This window comes from Castanea sativa, chromosome 3, assembly GCF_040712315.1.
Source record: "Castanea sativa cultivar Marrone di Chiusa Pesio chromosome 3, ASM4071231v1".
Taxonomy (NCBI): domain Eukaryota; kingdom Viridiplantae; phylum Streptophyta; class Magnoliopsida; order Fagales; family Fagaceae; genus Castanea; species Castanea sativa.
In genome coordinates this window covers 14,314,521-14,335,603 of record NC_134015.1, presented here as the reverse complement: position 1 = coordinate 14,335,603, position 21,083 = coordinate 14,314,521, and the positions used below count along the sequence as shown (strand labels likewise).

General features: G+C 33.0%; 1 protein-coding gene across 3 annotated transcripts; it reads left to right on the top strand.

Moving 5' to 3' along the window:
- The first annotated feature begins 8,413 nt into the window (after positions 1 to 8,413).
- Positions 8,414 to 20,531, top strand: LOC142629587 (TMV resistance protein N-like). Of its 3 annotated transcripts, XM_075803595.1 has the most exons (11): positions 8,414 to 9,005; positions 9,949 to 11,065; positions 11,269 to 11,529; positions 11,603 to 12,283; positions 12,381 to 13,620; positions 13,886 to 14,175; positions 14,343 to 14,723; positions 15,006 to 15,310; positions 16,288 to 16,512; positions 17,552 to 17,653; positions 19,712 to 20,531. In XM_075803595.1, exons 1-5 carry the CDS (start codon positions 8,512 to 8,514, stop codon positions 13,593 to 13,595), a joined length of 3,768 nt encoding a protein of 1,255 aa, XP_075659710.1. In that variant the 5' UTR covers positions 8,414 to 8,511; the 3' UTR covers positions 13,596 to 13,620; positions 13,886 to 14,175; positions 14,343 to 14,723; positions 15,006 to 15,310; positions 16,288 to 16,512; positions 17,552 to 17,653; positions 19,712 to 20,531. The 3 variants fall into 3 exon arrangements, with proteins under 3 accessions (XP_075659710.1, XP_075659709.1, XP_075659711.1); XM_075803594.1 differs by having other exon boundaries at positions 13,886 to 14,723; XM_075803596.1 differs by having other exon boundaries at positions 13,886 to 14,723; positions 19,707 to 20,531.
- Positions 20,532 to 21,083: the final 552 nt, after the last annotated feature.

The window sequence follows — 21,083 nt, the reverse complement described above, 5'->3', positions numbered from 1 at the left end:
GAAGATATTATCTTAGAAGCTTATTTTAAGCCCAAATTGACTAGAAAGGCCCATAAAATTACATTATACCAGGCGATGGCCCATGAAATGCACAACTATGCTATAGTTTCACTCCAAAATAATTTACAGATGCTCTCAATGCAGATTCATGTAATTTGGATGAGTAATGCTAGGACACTCTCCTTTCCATATCTAAATTCACACTCTTCTTATGTGAACTCATGATTGGATTTTAGTACTTTCAAGTGGGTCATTACTTATCTCACCTATCTAAGAAAGTCATAGGTACAACTTTTGCTACAATTTTAATGTAGTTGCTTGTGAGTAGAGAAAAAATTGGTAAGTCAATGTGAAAGTGATAAATAGTCACTCACAATTGACAATATTAAAATTGTGACAAAAATTGTGAGTTTGTGACACAAAAAAGTTGTTATTCACCCTAATAACTCCACCTATCCTATCAAGGTATGACCATTGCCACCTCAGCATATTAACAGTACCATAATGTACAAAGACATGCAAATAGAAGAGAGATTAGAAAAGGAAGGGTAGCATTTATCACACACTTTTTTGAAATTGAAATTGTGAGTTGAAGACACGATTTCAATTTGTTACATATTTTTTTGAACCGAAATGTGTTTCAGTTAAAAAAAAAAAAAAAAAAGTGTATAACAGAGTGTGTATAATAATTTTTATCTAAAGAAAAATGGACAAAAGATGATGTAGGGAGAGAAAAGAAGAAAAAAGAGATTTCATGACAAAGAAGATAAGGAAAAAAAAAAATTGTGTCTCCCTTTCTTTAAAGTTTGAAAATGAATTTGAACGGTAAGTGACCTTTCAATAATTTGACACGTGACAAAAGTTAGGTTAATGCGTGCCCTAAGTGCACATATTTAATGTGTATCAATACTTTTTTAATTTTCGAAAAAATATTTTTAAAAGTGATTTATTATTATGTGCCTTAAGAGTACACGTTAACAAAATCCTAATATATTTGTGCATTGGACTTATTTAGAAACATATGTCAATAATTTGACACCTGTTCAGGATTGGACTCTTCCTGCCATATTCACAATTCCATGTGTTTGTCCCTAGACCGATGCATATAGTTCGAGTTTCAAGGCAGTGTAATAGGAAAGCCATCGCTTTTTCATTGATTTCTTAAATAAAATCGCTAAAGAATAATTCTACGTGCATGCTAGGTTTTTTTTTTTTTGGCAGCGGTTAATAATTTCATTAATTTGTATTAATTATAATTTAAAATTATTATATTTTTTAATCGCAAAAAAATCTAGAGATTTAATGAGAGTATTATATGTTTGTAGGTGAAATAATTTGTTCATCACACTCCTAGTTTTTTTTTTTTTTTCATGATTGAAAAATAAAGTAATTATAAATTATAATTTATACAAATTATTAACTTTTATATATAAATAAAAAACATAAGAGCCTCTGAGCACATGCTCAGCACGCACTCAAAAGCTAGTATTTTACTTGTAGCTCAATTAGATGAAATTTCCCTACCCCAAATATTAAATAGTATTAATTTTGTTAATAGTAAAGGCTCTCATGTTATGAAGGTTTTTTTTTTTTTTTTTTTGTGTAATGGAAGTTGTGAAGTTATCTTTAAATTTGTATTAAAATTTTTTAAACACCACGAATACCGTTTGAAAAGTTCACATATTCTCAAAGTTAAAATCAAGTTACATAATTTTTTATTTTTTATATTTTGGTGCATCGATTATTTTTTTGATCCTAGGCCTAGAAGTTTATTTATTTATAAACTGGCACAATTCCAAAGCAAAAGTTTCAATTACCTTAAAAAAACAAAAAAGTTAAAAGTATTAATTTTTTAAAACACCAACAATACCGTTTGAGAATGCCCCATATTCTCAAAGTTTAATATCAAGCCACATAATTTATTTTTGTGCATCTATTATTTTTTGAACCCAAGCCCAAAAGTTTTTTTTTTTTTTTTTTAACTGGCACAATTCTAGTACAAAAGCTTCAAATGCCTAAAAAGAAAAAAAAAAGTATTATTTTTTTTTATATGTATGGGAAAGGCTCATGATTGTGAAGTTTTTTTTTTAATTTTTTTAATGAGTCATAAAGGTTTTTTTAAATCCTAAAAGGTAGCCACTTAGTCCTAAAATATAGCCACTTAGTACACATCTATAACAAAATTTGAAATACCTAAAAAAATTAAAAAATTAAATAGTATTTTTTTAATGAGAACGGCTCTCACTAAGTTTTTTTTAATCCTAAAAGGTAGCCACTTAGTTTTAAAATGTAGTCATTAAGTATACATCCATAACAAAGTTTCAAATGCCTAAAAAAAATAATAAAATAAATAAATAGTTTTAAATTTATTTTATGGGAAAGGCTAGCACATGCGCAATATTATCTTTTAGTTTTAAAAATATATTTTCTTGTAAAAAATGAAAAGAAGTTTTAGTGAAAGGCACATCAATTGTTAGGGATAATTAATTTCATATGGAAGAGATGTGATTAAGGAAAATAAAGTTAAAGTATAGGAGTTTTAACTAATAATGATATGTACATTACCATTCCAAAAAACAATAAATAGAATCCAACCTAGAAATAGAATTACACAAATTGATAAATACAGACATAGGTAGGATAATTTTTTTTCTTTTTTTTTTTTTACAAAAAAAAAGTCTTAAACAACCAACTACCACTTTATATGAACCTTGAATCATACAATATTTTTGTAAAGTCTCTCATTTGAACTCATCTAATATGCTCAGTATGTAATCCAACAAAATTATTGACTTGTGACCCGAAAAAAGAGACCAAAATTATTATTAAAAAAATTGAGAATTAAAAATAAGAAAAATAGTAAACATTAAATAGAGGCAACATTGGTATTGCACCGTTATTACTTCGTAATTAAGTAAGATATTCAATCTCATTAATTATTGCAGTCCTACAGTAGTCCCAAAAAAAAAAAAAACACAGTCCTACAGAGAATAAATATCAAAAACTTGATAATGTTCAAAATAACACAGTCCTAACAAAGAATGAATATCAAAATTTTATAACATGATGTGAATGCTTTTGTAAAAGTAGTGTACCAAATCCACATTAAAAGACAGACTCTCAGTAGCTATGATAAAGAAGTCTTTTGCTTTTGTAAATAGAGTTTCTTCTTCTTGGATTTTGATGATGGTGTATTGTATTAGACTCCAATGTTAACGCAAACCCACTCACAACCTATTCATAAAAATTAAATTTTAAAAAAAATGTAGGAAAAAAAAAACCCATAATTAAATACTACAACCACTATTATAAATTTCACCAAAAAAAAAAAAAAAAAACAAAGACATAATTTAATTCCGTTTGTAGAACACTGTTTTAGCAACAGAGAGAAATGAGGGTGGGAACAAATGGAGAGACAACATAAAAAAACTATGCAGAAAAACTGAAATTTGAGATATTTTTAAATAGAGATAATGTATGCTAATTTTTAGGAAAAAGATATGTCAAACGTGTATTAGATATATTTTTCTTTTTAGAAATTGTGTGAGATATAAATTAGAGATACTGAGTTTAGGAGAAGTTGTGGTTAATGTGCTATTAGAATCCTATACTAAACAAATTGTATAAAAAAAATCGTGTTTTTAAAAAAAAAAGAAAAAGAAAAAAGAAAAACCGTAATTAGAGTTTAGGAGAGGGTTTGGTTAGTGGGCCGCTATTAGAATCCTCTACTAAAAAAATTGTTAAAAAAAAATTTTAAAATTGTTGACTGAATTAATTTAAAATTTAGATTGAATTTAAAAACAACAAAAAGTGATCATATTTTGTAAGTAATGTTGTAAGGAGTTAGAAATGTATTTTTACCAGGTTACCCTTTAGTTTGTTTCTACTTAAACTTAGGAGTGAAGGGGTATTTTTAAACCATCAAAAGTCCTTTTCAAACAGGAGAAACCCCTTAAATAGTAGTATAAATATAGATGAATGCGAAATAGCTTATAATCTCTATATGTTAAGAGGATTAAAAAAGTTAGTTATGGCTTCAAGAAAATGTCAAGAATACCCCTATTCTAGTTAGATAATTCTTATTCTTAAAAAATAAAAATAAAAATAGGGTTAAAAATGTAATTCAACAAAATTAAAAAAAAAAACTACCAGAAAAACTTTTTTCCTAAAAATTAGCACACTTTCAATCAAATTCTAAATTTTAATTTTATAAAAAAAATTCCTATGTAACCTCACTAACAATAGATAAATTAAAATTGAAAAATTATATTAAACTCAAAAAAAAAAAAAAAAAGCTTCATCACTCCTCACGTGTGATGAGGCTAGTAGATATATATTTTTATGAAACTAATAGGCATTTCCATCGATTTTATTAAAACAACAAGCATCATCATATTATCTGATGATTTTGATGACTCATGTTTAGTTTATCCCTCAGAAGGATTTTTTTTTTTAAATAACTATAAAAGCTGAACAATCTTGTTAGTTAACCCACTTTTGAAACTATTTGGGAATCTAACAACTCGAGACCAAAGCGCTCAATTTTGGAATGAAAATCAAGAACACTGAACTCGATTTCGGAATGCAAATCGAGTACACAGAACTCGATTTCAACATCTTGCTGCAGCTGATGTGGAAATCTATTCACGTAGGCATGAAAATTCACGTGTCTGTAATGCTCGATTTCGGAACCTAGAAAATCAAGTCTGTAACGCTCGATTTTGTTACCTAGCAATAACAACGAACGAAGCACCAAAGAACGAAGCAACCTAGGCAGCAAATGCTTCAGGCGATGGTGGCAAAGGTTGAACACGTCGGAGCTGGGTCACAACGTCGACCAACCTCTCATGGAGCTTCGTAGTCCAACGCAATCGAGGCTTTGGATTCGAAGTGAGAACCAAGCAAGCATCACCCGGTAGGTTCGTCGAGGAGAAGCAACCTAAGCGACGATTCTAACTAAAACCAGGCGGCGAAAACTTCAGGCAAGGGAAATCCCATCCGATCAGGTATTTGTTTTGGGTTTTATATTTGGTCTTGTTCATGGGTTTTTGGGGCTTGGAAGAACAAGGAAGTTTGTCTGCAATTGTTGAAGGAGACGAACAATTTAATCCAGTCCAACAGACTCGATTTTTTTTTATAGAACTCGAGTCCATTTGACTCAAGTTTGATGCCTACGTGGACCAAGTATCCATATCAGCTGCAAACGATGTTGAAATCGAGTTCAGTGTAGTCGATTTAGCATTCCAAAATCGAGTTCTTTGATCTTGAGTTGTTAGATACCCAAATAGTTTCAAAATTATGCTAACTAACAAAATTGTTTGGTTTTTATAGTTATTTTCAAAAAAAATTCCCCTCAGAAGTGTTTATACCTTGAACCTTTTTATGTCTATAAGCAAGACTAGGATATTAACAATAGTGTGTATACCTTGATCATTTTTATGTCTATAAGCAAGACTAGGATACTAATTAACCAAAAGAAAGTTTTGTTCATTGAGCTATCTTTCCCAAACCATTATATATTAATTTAAAAAATTATTTATATATTATTTAAAGAAGTCATATGACTCGTTAACAAACTAATACAACTAAAATTACACAAATTAGCAAACTATGAAATTACTACTATCCATAAAAAAAGGAACGGAGCTATTATAGCCCCCCCCCCCCCCCCCCCCAACTAAACATTTTGAAAAATGTATAAAATTCTGGGGTTTGGCCCGCAAAATTTTTCCTAGCCTCCCTTGACCAATTTTTTTTTTTCTTGCCCTCAATACAATTCTTGGCCTTGTAATGAAATAAAATTTAGCCCAAACAACACAACAACATTTTAAAATTTAACCCAAATACTCCAACAAAATTAACCATCATGCTCATCCTTAGGCCTTTCAAAAATTTACAAGAAAAAAAAAAACCATTTTATCAAACCAGATTACAGATGTCTTGATTTCAAGGGTAAACAAACAAACAAATAAATAAATAACTGAACTCTGGTACCACCGCTTCAAAAACATTCTTCCACGAAGGTACTGCTGCTGCATTGCATCGCCTAGCCCACTTCACGGAGGTGACGAGTCAATGTTCACGTAGTTTTCTTTCTCTAACTCTGTTTAATATTTATCTTTACTGGAGAACTATTCTAACTAAGTTTGAGGGGGACAGCTAGATAGCTTGTGATTTTGAAAAAAGAAGAAGAAGAAATTTAATAAAGAAAAAGCACAACCACAGATATAGTCAAGAGTAAAAAACGCTTGTGTTGTTGTGACTTGTGCTATTGCTAACCTCTCTTCTTCTTCTTTTTTTTTTTTTTTTTTTTAATTAATTTATTTATTTGGAGAGTTTCAGCCTATGATATCTACTCTTGATGATAATTCTTTATCATCAAATCAAAACACCAATCAGTTTTTGATATAGATAGAGATTGAACCCCATCTCTTATTCAATTATCCGAGACTTTACTAGTTTACTATCATTAAATCAAAGTACCAATCAATTTACTATCAACGCTGCTACTTGTAAAGGGAGTAACAATAACAATTTGGAAAAAAAGAGTAAATAAATGAGAATGAGATAATGTATGGCAGGTAGTGAGTAATGTGTTGATTATTTTTTAGTATATTGAAATCTCAATAATAAATAATTGGTAAAACCTATGAATTTTTTTAATTATATTCAAATATATGATAAAGTACTGATAGTGTTTGTGAGGACATTAAACTGGCTTATCCGCTTTGGGGAGCCAGTCCCTCACGGTTTAATTTCAAGCGGCGTGGAGAACGATACCGATACCTGGATACCGATACCTGGAGCAAGGGCGGACCTTGGAACTCGAACAGGCAGAGCGGGCGTCCCACATCGACAAGAGATCCCTCCCACATCGACAAGAGATCCCTCCCACATGTGTAGTAGTGGTACACATGTGGTCGCGCCAGACGCTTATAAACCACATGTGGGAGGGATCTCTTGTCGATGTGGGACGCCCGCTCTGCCTGTTCGAGTTCCAAGGTCCGCCCTTGCTCCAGGTATCGGTATCGTTCTCCACGCCGCTTGAGATTAAACCGTGAGGGACTGGCTCCCCAAAGCGGATAAGCCAGTTTAATGTCCTCACAGTGTTATTTTCAAAGTAGAATTTAATGAGTGATGTTATGGATATTACAAAATTTATTGCATAATTTTTACAATTTGATATGTCATTAATAAAAAATAAAAAATTGTTATGTTCACAGCATTTTTACAATATTTTTACAACAAATCATAGGTGGTTCTTAATTAGTTGTCATTGGTTCAAATTTGAACTTACCAATGAAATTACTTTTTTGTCCTACTAATAACAACCTATCACTTACAATTTGTTGTGAAAGTATTATGAAAATGTTGTAGTCATAGTATTTCTACAAAAAAAATGCATATATTTGTATATTTGTTCATTATGTTTTCGAAATTTATTATCAATCACACTCATTACAACATCAATTTAATTGATGAAAGTTACATATGATGTGTTTGGATAATATGATTTTGGCATTTAGATTTGAATTTGGGTGATTAAAATCCGAATAACTTGTTTGGGAAGTTTAAAAAAATGTTAAGGATTTGGATTTGACAAATCTACAAAGATTTTAATTTTTTTTAAATGATTAGATTTGAAATAACTCCTAAAATTAATAAATTTTAAATCAATTAATTTTAAATTTAAATCCAAATTCAAATTCAAGTTTTTAAACAATAAAATTAGTAAATCTTAACATTTTTCCGATTAAATTCAATATAGTTATATTAATTAATATTTAATTTCACAAATTTAATGCTTCTTTATTCTTTTTTTGTCTACTTTTCGCGTTTAATATAGTAGAGATAACTATTAAAATAGTTGCATTGGCCATTTTGGCCGACAGCATCATGTGTTTGTGGCGTTTCTCATGACCTCTGATACAAATTCCAAACAAAAATAGCGCCCGAGGTGGGTCCCAGTGATACAGCACGTTTCACAGTATGACAACCCGTGAGAACGAGCGAAAATCTAGAAGAGACACAGAAAAAGTTTGAAGTTTGAAGTTTGAAGTTTGAAGTTTGAAGTTTGAATATGAATTTTTTATTTTTTATTTTATTTTTGAGAAGAAGTTTGAATATGTATTTAGAATGCATTTTTGATAATCGTATTTAGAATGCATAAACTACACTACAGTGACTACACTCCAAAAATAAGACGTACCCAAGAAATTTCTCCCCACTTTCCTACTGGGTTCCAGCGTGATTTTCCAATTAGCATTAAACAAGTCTTCTCCGCGTTTGGGCCACCAACTCACTAATAATATACTATTTTCACAATAAACTAACATAAGTCTTATCACTTATGGGCCTATGGCCTCACAGTCACAGGAACTACCATTCCCATTCTCTCTCTCTCTCAAAAACCCATTCAGAAAATTCTCACTTAAACTCTTACAATTCCAATTTCATCACTTAAACTCTTCTCTTCCTTTTAAATCTGTTCTATTGTCTATCCAAATCACCATGGCTTTTCCAATCAACAAAGGAGACTCTTCTTCCTCTATCACCCACCAGTATAGATATGATGTATTTTTGAGTTTTAGAGGTGACGATACCCGCAATAATTTTACGAGTATTTTGATCGGCATTTTGTCTCATCATGGTATTAACATCTTCCTCGATAACGAGCACTTAAGGGGTGAAGAAATTTCAGACAAACTTTTCGAAGCCATTGAAGGTTCAAGAATTTCAATCATTGTATTCTCTAAAAACTATGCATTTTCCACTTGGTGTTTGAAAGAACTTGTCAAAATTCTTGAGTGTAAAACGAAAGACCAACAAATTGTGCTACCAATTTTTTACAAGGTGGATCCATCAGAAGTACGTAACCAAAAGGGAAAGTTTGGAGAAGCTTTGACAGAACATGAAACAAAGTTCAAGGATAAAATGGAAGTGCAAAAATGGAGGATGGCTCTACATGAAGCCGGCAATATAGGTGGATGGCATTGCACAAAAGAGTATGCATTCTATCACTATTTTTGTTATCACCAAAAAATTTTAACGTTAAACAACTCTCACGCGAAGTCTTATTTTTTGCCTTATTTTTTGAAAATTTGAAAGTTCATATCTTTTAATAATGTGCTAGTTAGGCTAGATAGAAAGGTAAGCACATATAACTGATTATCTTATCAATTAATTATAAGATTTTCTCACTTCAGGCAGCTCTATATATTTTGAGGTTTTTAAGGTTTTTTTAATATTTCAATATTAATTAAATATTATTTATTCATCTTTCTATATTATATATATATATATATATATATATATATATTGTTTAATTTTTTTTAGATGCAAAATTGCTTATTAAGTTTTTGTATTTAGGTTTTATTAACTTATCAATAATTATTCATCACGCTCATAACATTTTTTTTTTGTCAAGCAATTTACGGTTTCAATTGAGTTAGATTTCTATGGTTTAATATTTTGTGGCCTTTTTGGAATCGGTGAAAAAATGCAAAAGTATTTTTTTTCCCTTTGAAAAAGAAAATCAATTATCATTCTACAATTTTAGGTTTTTTTTTTTTTTACTTTGATGTAATGGAGAGTCTTGGGACCCATTATAGATTCACTACACACCCATATAATGTTTACCAAACTTTGATCCCTAAAATATCTTAATGAATGCGTTCAAGCTAGAGTCTGTCAATTAGAAGTGGATATTCACGAAGCTTGTTTCCTTACCTAACTAGATTTTCACGAGTCTTCATGCTAAAAGCCAAAATTTGATTTTCTGGCTGAGGAAAAAATGGCTCATACTAATAGTTCTTAGATCCATGAGTTACTCGCCATTAACTTATATTAACAATATTTCAGCCATAGTACACATGCTAAACATTTTGAATTTTAGTTCGTCTTTATATTCTATTTTCTAACAAGTTTTTAATGCTTTGCAACTGGCAGCCACCCTCAATTTACTCTTATCAAAGAAGTTTTTGAAGTGATCTCAAGAGTTAAATTAAATTATACAAAAATATTTGATGTTAAATATCCCGTTGGAATAGATTCTCGTGTGGAGGATATAAGTTTGCTTTTAGATATTGGTTCAAATGATGTGCGTATGCTAGTGATCCATGGCCTTCCTGGAATTGGTAAGACAGCAATTGCAAAATCTATATATGACTTAATTGCATATCGTTTTGAAGGAAGCATCTTTCTAGAGAATGTTAAAGAAAACTCAAGAACAAATGATGGACAATGCCAATTAAGAGAGGCACTTTATTCTGAGATCTTAGGAGGTGGAACTTTGAAGGAGCTTGGTGCAATTAAAAGAATCAATATGAGAATGGAAATGCCTCAGCACAAAAGAATTCTTATAATTCTTGATGATGTGGACAAATTAATTCAAGTAACAGATTTGCTTGGTGAATGCAATCGTTTTGCTTCTGGAAGTAGAATTATTATTACAACAACAGATGAAAAATTACTATCTACTCTTCAAGAAGATTATCATTTAACCTACTATAACTACAGGCTCAAGGAATTAGATAAACATGAATCTCGTGAGCTCTTTTGTCAACATGCATTCAAAGAAAACAAGCCTAAGAAAGGTTATTTAGAACTCGTAGACCTATTTATAAGCTACGCCAAAGGTCTTCCATTAGCTTTGAAAATAATAGGTTCTGATTTGTATCCAAGAGATGATATGCGTTGTTGGAAAAGTGCATTAGATAAGTACAAAAGAATTCTTAATCCAAATATTCTAAAAGTACTCAAAATAAGTTATGATGGATTGGACCAAACTCAACGGCATATTTTCCTTGATATTGCATGTTTTCTCAAGGGATTAGGCAAAGATCTTGTCGAAAATATACTAGAAAGTTGCAATTCTTATGACCCATATTATGATATTGAAATACTTAAAGATAAGTCTCTCATATTTGTTGATGAAGACGGCAAATTTTCGATGCATGACTTGATACAACAAATGGGTTTGGAAATTATCAAACAAGAATCAAAAGTATCAAAGAAACATAAAAGGTTATTGTGTTATGATGGTGCTTCCGATCTACCAGATAAGGTATAAATTATTTTGATTTATCTTTTCTTTTTTCTCACCAAGCATATGTATTTTTGTAGTGAATATTTTTCTCATTTCTTTGTTTTTTTTTTCCCGTTTAATGCTGAAGAAAATATAACTTTATCCACATTTATTTTGTTTACAACTTAATAATTGTAAATTTTGTTGTATAATGTAATTATTGTAATTCTTTGTCCATTTAGGGATTAGAAGAAGTTGAAGGCATAACATTGTGCTTCCCACAACCAAGAAACATGCAAATAGATTTTGGAAGGATGAAAAAACTCAAATACTTGATTGTTCGTAATTTAATTTGTGAAGATGTTAAATATCTTCCAAATGAGTTAAGGTTAATTGATTGGAATGAGTTTCCTTTGTCTTCCTTGCCAGCCACCGTTAGTCTTCAAAAACTTGTTGCACTTACAGTGCCAGGAAGCCACATTAAATTGGACGAGCATTTTGAGGTATGACCATTACTATTTATAAATTATTATATTTTTATGCTATATTTATTGATTTTTTTTCCATCCTCTACAGAGGTGCCGGCTCACAGCTTTGAAATATATGGATTTCAATTACTGTAAAAACATTACCAAATTACCTGACTTATCGGTGATTGCCCCAAACATAAAGCGGCTAGAACTTGATAATTGTGAAAATTTAGTTGAGATTCATCAGTCTGTTGGACTTCTTGAAGCGCTTGAATATTGGAGTCTCGTTTACTGTAAAAATCTTAAAATGATTCCGAGGAATCTCAAGTTGAAATCCCTTCAATGCTTTAATCTCCAAGGCTGTAGAAGTCTTTGGAAGTTTCCCAATATTGGGCAAAGTACGGAAAGATTAGCTCTGCCTCCGTCAATTGGAAATCTCACTAGCCTTCAAGAATTAATCATCGGTACTAAATATCTTAATGATCTTCCAAGCTGCTTCTCTACATTACCAAATCTTAATCTCCTCTGTATGTATGATGTTGAATATTTTCCAAAGAACCTGGATATTCCTGATTGCTTCCCCAAATTGGAAGAGTTAGTGGTTATCGACAGCAACATTACTACCCTCCCCGACATCTCTAGCAGATTTCCTCAATTAACGAGCCTTTATATTAGCAACTGCTGTAATCTTCAGAAAATTTCAAGACTTCCATCATGTTTGGTTACAGTACAAGTAACAGGATGCAAATCGTTGGATCCACAATCAAGCAGAAGATTATTGAGACAGGTTCATCTCTCTCAAAGATTCAATTTTGGTTAACTTTCCCAAATATATTACTAGATTTGCTAAACTGTGGTTTCTTTAATTTGCTAAATGCATGCAGTTCGCAGAAAAGGTAGGGCTTCCACGGAATATTGTATGTCCAAGGGGATCATCGCACCGGGACTATGCATCTGAAACTGACTTTCCTCATAAAAAGGGGTTTTCATTTAAAATTGATGGAGAAGCGTTCATTCAAGGAAGTAAGATTCCAAAATGGTTCAACCATCAAATTGGTGGAAGTTCCATATCATTCTCGGTCAGTCGGAAACTTCTTCCATCATTTGCTTTCTGTGTTGTTATTCAAGTGCAATCGAAGGAGAGGTATAGCTATTCTCTATCAGGTTACTTTGCTATCAACATTTTCGTTGATGGTTATAAAGGATTGCACTCAAATACTATATATATTCCAACTCGAACTCGACCATCGTCATCTTATTCTTATCTATGGGTGTTCTATATAAGGGATAGTTCATTGGAAGGCATAATTCTAAATGAAGGGACTGAAGTTAAGCTTCAATTTGAATTTTCAAATGATAATCCAGAAAAAGCCGAAATTACTGTAGAAAAGTGTGGGGTCCATGTAGCATGCACATGTTCTCCTCAGAACTCTGCTGTAGATAAGGTGGCCTGCATAAGAATTCAGGAAAGATTAAAAATGAGTTTTGATGAAAGATTAGAGATGTCTTTATCGAGAGTGGCTGCAGATGTCCTCCCCTTTAAGCAAAAGCTGGACCGATTGTCCAATGCTCAAGATGGCTATTATTGCCCTCTTTGTGAAATAGCAAAAGATTCAGTTTTACATCTATTTCAATGTTGTCCCTTGGCTAAAGGATTGTGGTATGGTGGTAGATGTGGTTTTCGAGTCGAAATGATCAAAGCTCAATCTATAATGGAATTCGTTGAATATATAATTGATCCCCCAATGGAATTACTGGCAGAAAGAGTGAAAATCCTTTGGGATGCAAGGGAGGATGCTCTGTTTTCAAACACCAAACCAAGCATAAATCAGCTAGCCCATCGTCTTAACACACAGTACGACTCTAACTTGAGATCACTTTGGACTACAAGGGGAACTGAAGAGCAAAACAGGGAAAGTGCTTGGACCAAACCACCTGATCAATGGGTAAAGCTTAATTTTGATGCGTCATGTGATCAAAAGAATGTAGGCTTAGCTGTGGTTCTCAAAGATCAAGAAGGAAATGGCAGAGGAATCAGACGTGGCATAAACATCAACGGCAAGATGGGCAATGCCATTGGCCAAACAGGACAGACTTGAGCAAGTTGTGATAGAGAGTATAAAGGTATGCACTCCAAATATTGACAAAATGTTACTATGTTCTGAATGAATGACCTCACTCTCTTACTTTTTGAGAGACGAGTTTCAGTGTTTACGTATATATATAATGATAAAATTCAGTCAACATCACACAATTGGATTGCTATCTCTCTTCCTTAGTGTAGTTGGATGAATGTGATCTAGTGATAATTTTGTCTTGTTAGCTTGTTGTCGAGCATTTCTCTTTGGGTTGCTCTGTTGAATTTTGTCATCATTTTCTGAGCCAACAGAAAGTGACACAGCTAGCTTCATCAAATTCATTGCAAGCCCGGCTGGGAATGGAAGATCATAATGAAAGAAATTTCAGCTTTATGAATGGGGTTCACTAATTCTGTAGCCCACAGCCTCATAAGATGGGCGTTGGGGTCGAATCACTCTAGTTTGATTTTGCTTGTAAACTTTCCGAAAACGGTAAAGATGGCCTTGACCTCCTATGCTGCATGTAGGATGCTGACTTCAATACATATCAACTTTCGAAGAAATGAGAACCTCTTGATTTAACTTCTAAGAATATGTCAAGGTACCCTTATAACATTGAAACATTTTCTATTATGTTTTTAAATGTCAAGGTATGTTTCCTCCCTTAGTATGGTGGTACATGGGGTTTTCGAGTCGAAATGATCCAAGCTCAATCTATAATGGAATTCGTTGAACATATAATTGATCCCCCAATGGAATTACTGGCAGAAAGAGTGAACAAAGATGAATTCACACTGTATGCAGCAGTGGCAATGAAAATCCTTTGGGATGCAAGGGAGGATGCTCTGTTTTCAAACACTAAAGCCAGCATAGACCAACTAGCCCATCGTCTTGACAAACAGTATGACTCATACGTGAGATCACTTGAGATTACACAGGGAACTGAAGACCAAAATAATGAGAGTGTTTGGACAGATATGCCTATTGTTGTACCGGAAATACAACACCAATGTCACCCGACCAACACCATCCCAACACCGATATCTTCAATGGCCCAGCCCTTTCTAAATGAGGACGCTGACTTCAACCCAAGTCCACCATTGAAGAAAATGAGAACTTCTTGATTGAACTTCAAAGATATATGCTAAGGTACTATAATAACGTTGAAACTGTTTGTTTGTTTGTTTTTTTTTTTTTTTAATGTTTATAATCCCAAGTATGAACACTCCAAGTATTTGATAAAATGTTACTATGGGCTGAATTAATGAATGAACTCTCTTACATTTCAGAAGAAGAGGTTCAGTAAATACAATAAAGATTACACAATTGGATTGCTATTTCTCTTCCTTTGTTTGCAGTCGGATGAATCTGTTGTAGAGATAATATTGATCTTGTTAGCTGGTTGTTGAGGATTTATCTTATGGATTGCAGAAAATATCATCAACTTCATTGTAAATCCAGCTTGCAAGCCCGGCTGGGAATGGAAGAGCACAATGAAGGATATTTCGGCTTTGGCTTCTTCCTCATTTATGGATGTGGTTTGATAAAAACGTAGCCCACAGCCTCATATGATGGGCGCCGGGGTCAAATCACTTGTCTTCTTTTGCCTGTAAACTTTCCGACAACTGCAATGATGGCCTTGCCCTCCGATGATGCATGTAGGATGCTGACTTCTATCCATATCTACTTTCAAAGAAATGAGAACCTCTTGATTGAACTTCTAAGAATATGCCAAGGTACATTGAAACATTCTCTATTATGTTTTTAAATGTCAGGTATGTCTCCTCCCTTAGTTTTGTTGTTTCATTTGCATCTGTTAGTTCTTTTATCACTTCTCTCTCTCAAATTAACTGGCTCATTCACATCATGGGTATCGATCCAATTTGAAAGGACATTATTTAAAAGAAAAACCAGAATTAATGAAAGAAATAGTCATTTGATAAACACTTTTAAGTTGTTTTAGAAAAAAACAAAAAAATGTTAAGTTATAAGGTGAATGTGCAGTACAAATCATTACGTGGTGGAATTGAGGTCTTGGTTTTAATTTTATGCGAATAAGGAGGTTTTATTTCTGCAAAAAATATTTTTTTCAAAAAGAAAGTTAAGAATTTTAAAATACTATAAAAAAAATCAATTTTTTAGAACAAAAGTTATGAAAACAAGCTGATAGAAGTTCATTGTATCATGATTTTCATGATCTCTCTCTCTTTCTCTCTTAAGTTACTGACACATCATGGGGGACATGAGTATGTTTCTTGCCCATTACCCCATATTGTCTGAGGTGTGATTTACTTTTGGCAAAATATGTCTATTTGGACTTTGGTCTATCAATTTATTGCTGTTAAGACCAGTTCTGAAAATTCATTACATGCTAAGGTCCAGAATATGGTATCATGTGTCCAGCCTCTCTTGGTGTTGCTCCTTTTGAAGGAACTCATGTACAAATACAGTTTGTTGCCCCGAAGTTCACATGATAGCATACTAGTACTCTGTAATTGGAAATATAATTTGATGTCATTGTAATTTTAGCTGACATGATTTAAGGCCTTTTGTATTGCTGTTTTGTTAAAGTTTTATATTATTCTTGTCAAAAAAATAACAGTTATTACTCCTTGTGTACTTGAACATATCCTACGTTCGAGACTAACTGGAAGCTTTCTCTCGAATTGATATCCCTTAGCACTACGTTTTACCTTCACTTCACCTAATGCAGAAAGTCACACATTACAAATGATTGGACTTATTGGTTAGTCTTCCAAGAAGCTGAGAACCTTTGCTTCACCAGCTGCTCTCCAGAAACTGGAATACACTTGAAGAGCCTACAATTGGTCAACAGAAAGATGCAAGTCCAAAGCAAGCATTCCATTGCCCCCAATTTAGCCTCTCAACACTGGCAAACTGCTGCAGAAACTCCACCATCACCAGTTGACGGACTATGGTAAACCTTAGAATTATTAAAAACAGCCTGTTGTTTTAATAAACCCTCTTCTCTAGTTGCCTAGGCATTAAATTCATTGAAGACTTGACAAATGAAAAGTTTTAAAAATGAGTGTTTTCTTCACTTTTTCATCCGCACCAAAAATAAGTTAGACTGCTATTACCCTGGTTACAAATGGCTTTGATTGACCCACAGATGGCTTTACCATGCTGTCATTATTGGGTAGCTCAGTGGCCAAGGCTTTAGCTTTCATTGTATCCATTATTAGGTTCACACAATGGCTGGACTGCAGTTAGTGGGACCTTATGAGAAAGTTGATGCAAGGACAGCAACATTCATATATAGTTAGCTGAAACTGAATGAACTTTTTAATGTTGTTATATACAGACCTTCTCCACCCTAGAACCATCAGCACAGAAATGAATTTACTATCCAGGATGACAATGTTTTGGAACTGTAGTTGTGAGTCAATCTTTTGTCATATACTTTCTGTTCAGCTGTGTTTGTTATTTACAATGTTTTTTCCCTATATGGCGACTATATAATCATCTTTATGAGTTACAATGAAAATACACATAATTTTAAATGCTTTGATTTTCTTGTAATAAAATTCATCAATGTAGAATATATATTTTTATAAAAAAAATTTAGGACATTATTATATTGCAATCGTAGAAATGGACCCTTTCTACGTGTGCCAGAAGGCTGTTTGTGGGTGCTTGTGCATTTTGGAAGAATAACTATGGTGGTACTCTCATAACCACATTATCTAATAAACACGGTCACATAGAAAATGCTTATGTAATTTGAAATGCATTAAATGGGCAAACAGAAAAACTATATTTCGAGAAGCTTAGATGTGGGTTTCGATAATTTATTAATTTGATTATCTGCTTTGAATAACCCAAAATTAGAGAGCATAAAAGAAAAATATTAATGAGGACAATGGCTGATAAGTTAAACTGTTAACATTAGATCCAGATGTTTTTATCTGTATGAAGGAGCTTTATGCTTTGAAAACATGCAAACTTGTTTGCAGAAAAGATGAATGCTCTTAGCAAGTGAGTGAAAAGGCAAAGACAAGCTTCAATTTCAAAACAAGTACCTGATTGCCCTCACAGAATTGGCATAGGCCATTGAGGTATGTTCATAAGTATTACTTCGTATGTTACTCTGCTTGGGATATTCTTGAATTAAAAAAAAGTAAACTCTATCGAACTATGACTAACCTTCTTGCAAATCAAACTAAAACCTACTTTGAGCTATAGATTGATAAAACCGTCACCTAAAACAATCCCTGTCAAAAGTGATTGTCCACAAGTTTGCTTGTAAGTGGCCCGGTCACACGATTCTTGCTTCCTGGCCAGGGCATATAAGGGCACCCAAAATTAGAAGAAATAACATATAAATTAGTACTCTTGGTTTGCAGCTTATCATAATCACCTTTTCACGAAATTAATTAACTTCATTATCTCAACATTGGAATATCTTTAAAAAAAAATTGATGATACATATAAATTACTCTCTTCTTGCTTAGCCATCCTATCTAGGCCAATTTTATGTATAACTCCTCTCTATAGTGAACACTTTTTTTTTTTCAATAATATAACCTAGGGTCTTTTGTTAGGGGGACAATAACTTCTTTGAAGGAAAATGTGTATTTAGGATAAAGTATGTCTAGAAATAAAATTATAGGGCAAGCAAAAATTTCATGATAAAGATCAATAATTTTTCTGGTGTACCATTGATGTTACCTTAACCCTATCAAAACCTCTGGCTTTTGAATGGGATTAAGTGGTTGTGACATCTGCAAAAACTCAAGGGAACCAGTGTATTATATATTAGAAGAATTGGGGCGTATGATACAAAGGATTACTTCATATAAGAAATTTCAATCCCATGGGAGGCAACAACTACCCTGGCCTCCCTTTGCTTTGCCTTAAATCATGGTCTGTTTACTTTGACATGAGTTGATGTGTTCATCTTCCTTTTGTGGTATTGTTGTTCTCTTGCCAGAGTTGCTATTATACCTAAGATATAATGTAACCTTAAAATTGTTGCAATACCTTGAGAGCTGAGCATTCTGAAAATTTCTTCTTATTGAAGCAACTTAAATTTACAATCAATTTTGTTGACAATTAATCATCATTCAATATCTATTATCCAACTGATGAAAAGATGAAACAGATTCCTATATCTATCATCATCATTCTTGTAAATTGTGCATTAGTAAATGTGCGCGTGTGTTCCTTTTTCTAGCTTTTGGTAATTGTTGGCCTTATAATTTGCTTTTAATATGGGAGTAATCATGAGGTCACTTTGCTTCGAGTTTGGTTTGCTTATGCTTCATTGTAATTTTAGTAAGTGTGATTTTAGGCCTTCTACATTAGTAATTTGTCAGACATGAGAACACATAAATAAGATCAATCATGGACTGATATTATGGTTAGTCAAGTTGGACCAAGTTGTTTGATCCACTAAAGTATGATTTCTTTACTGTGCTTCTCAAACTAATGATTTTATAACTTCTTATCCACTTGAATGAATGAATTTCACCCTCAATCTTGTATGTCTTTTACTACCCCAACTGTATTCCCAATAAAATTCAATGAAGAATGACATTTCCTTTGAATTTCCATAGGAGTTTTTGATACTTAGTAAAACTAATAATTACTTTGAAGTAGCTTCTTAACTTTTAGTTGGTTTAGAATTATTTTATGCATTGGGCACCCGGGGGCCAAAGGTGGGTGAGGGGGGGGGGCAGGGAGGCGCTCTTCTTTTTACCCTCATGTCATGTTAAAGGCTAGCTAGAAGCAGTCCTCTGAATTTGTATCCCTTAGTCTGACAATCCTTCTTTTGGGTGTGAACAGCCTTCTTACTCTTCCTCTTTGCCAAGACTCTTCTTCTATTTTTCTCTGCATTAAAGGCTTCATCATGGATTATAGATTTCATTCATATTCAAATTAAAGACATCCCAAGAAAGTATAGCTTTGTTGGCAGGGCTACCAGAAATCTTCACAGGCAATTCAAAATCAATGTTGTAAATAGTACTGGTTGTGTTTAACTCAACTGCTTCTTGCATTATATCAAGAACATTTGATACTATTATGTAGAATTATCTTCACTCATTGCTTCTTTAAGGAAAAATTATGTTACCTTAATCTTGTTTAATGTAAGGGTGCCTGTTTTTTTAGTGCAGATTGTTGTGTCTGACCCAGTGTCTCACAAGCAAGGAGGTCCTGAGGCAACACATGATCATCCATCATGCATTTCAGAGAATAAGTCAAAGCAGAGAAATAGCCAGAGGCATACCCAAAATTGACACCACCACAATTGTGACTAAGGGAGAGACAATATCAACAGGTGCATTGAAATATGTTGGTGCTGAAAATCCCTAATTATGTCCACCATGATGTCTCTACTTTTCAAATTTCATGGATTGCTTGAAGTTATGGAAAGAAAAAACAGCAACAACCAGAATGTCAGCAACTATAATACTCCCACCATGATACTACCCATCTTTCCAGCCATGCTGTTCGATACCAAAGGCCAAGAGAGTAGCACAAGCCAAAAATACAATAACAAGGGTGTCCTAATCTGCTTCAAAGACATAACTGTAAAAGCCTTTTGCAGGTGCCTTTTGGTACTTATTGGTACCGACATAATATTATGGCAATAGATTATGGTTGAAATTTTGCCGAAGTGTTTGCCCTATTTTCAAAATATCTACTACTTCCTTTATTTGTGAGGTGTGAGAATGGGTCAATATTTAACATGTTTTGGAGGCAGTGTTTGCAATCCTTCCACTTGCTCAGCAAACCAACCTAAGCTCACCAATAGAATAGTTATGTTTCTGTTAATGAAGTTTACAGTTGAAAGAGTTATATGTTGTTAAAGTTGAAGATAGTTGTGCAGTTGCAATCCTGCCTCTTCTTGTGCATAATTGAATTGGCATAGATGTAAAAATATCCATATGTACTTCATTCATTCAAATAATGAACATTATTCCAATTTCCTCATCTCTTTTCCTCTTTTCCTCTTTTAACTTCTTCCTTTTTCTACATTACTGAATTGAGTTGATCCAAAAAGTTCTCATGTAGGAAGCCTTTGCCTGTGTCCAGATAGTTTTTTGGTTTACCTTCCTAGTTTTGAGATACTTATATTTTCATTGGAAAAAAATTACTATAGTGAAATTCAACATCTGTAAATACTTGTACACCGATTTACGAAATTTTATGACTGCCTTAGGGATTTGACACTACCTTGGAGTCTTTGATTCATGGAAATGTAGCAGTAAGATATTCACAGTTCCATGTGGTTTACTTGGATGTATGCTTTATGCTTTGAGTTTCAAGGCTGTTTAGCAGTAAGAACCAAATTAGCATTTAGGGAAGCATGAATCTTGTGATAGAGATAGAGATAAACGACAGTCAACCTAAACAGCACTCCATTCCTACTAAAGCTGAGAGCCACGCGACACGTTTTCATTTAATGAAGGAATGACTTAAGAGAACAATGCCATTTCAATCTTGGATATTAATTAACTTACAACACGTGAGATCCACCTGTAC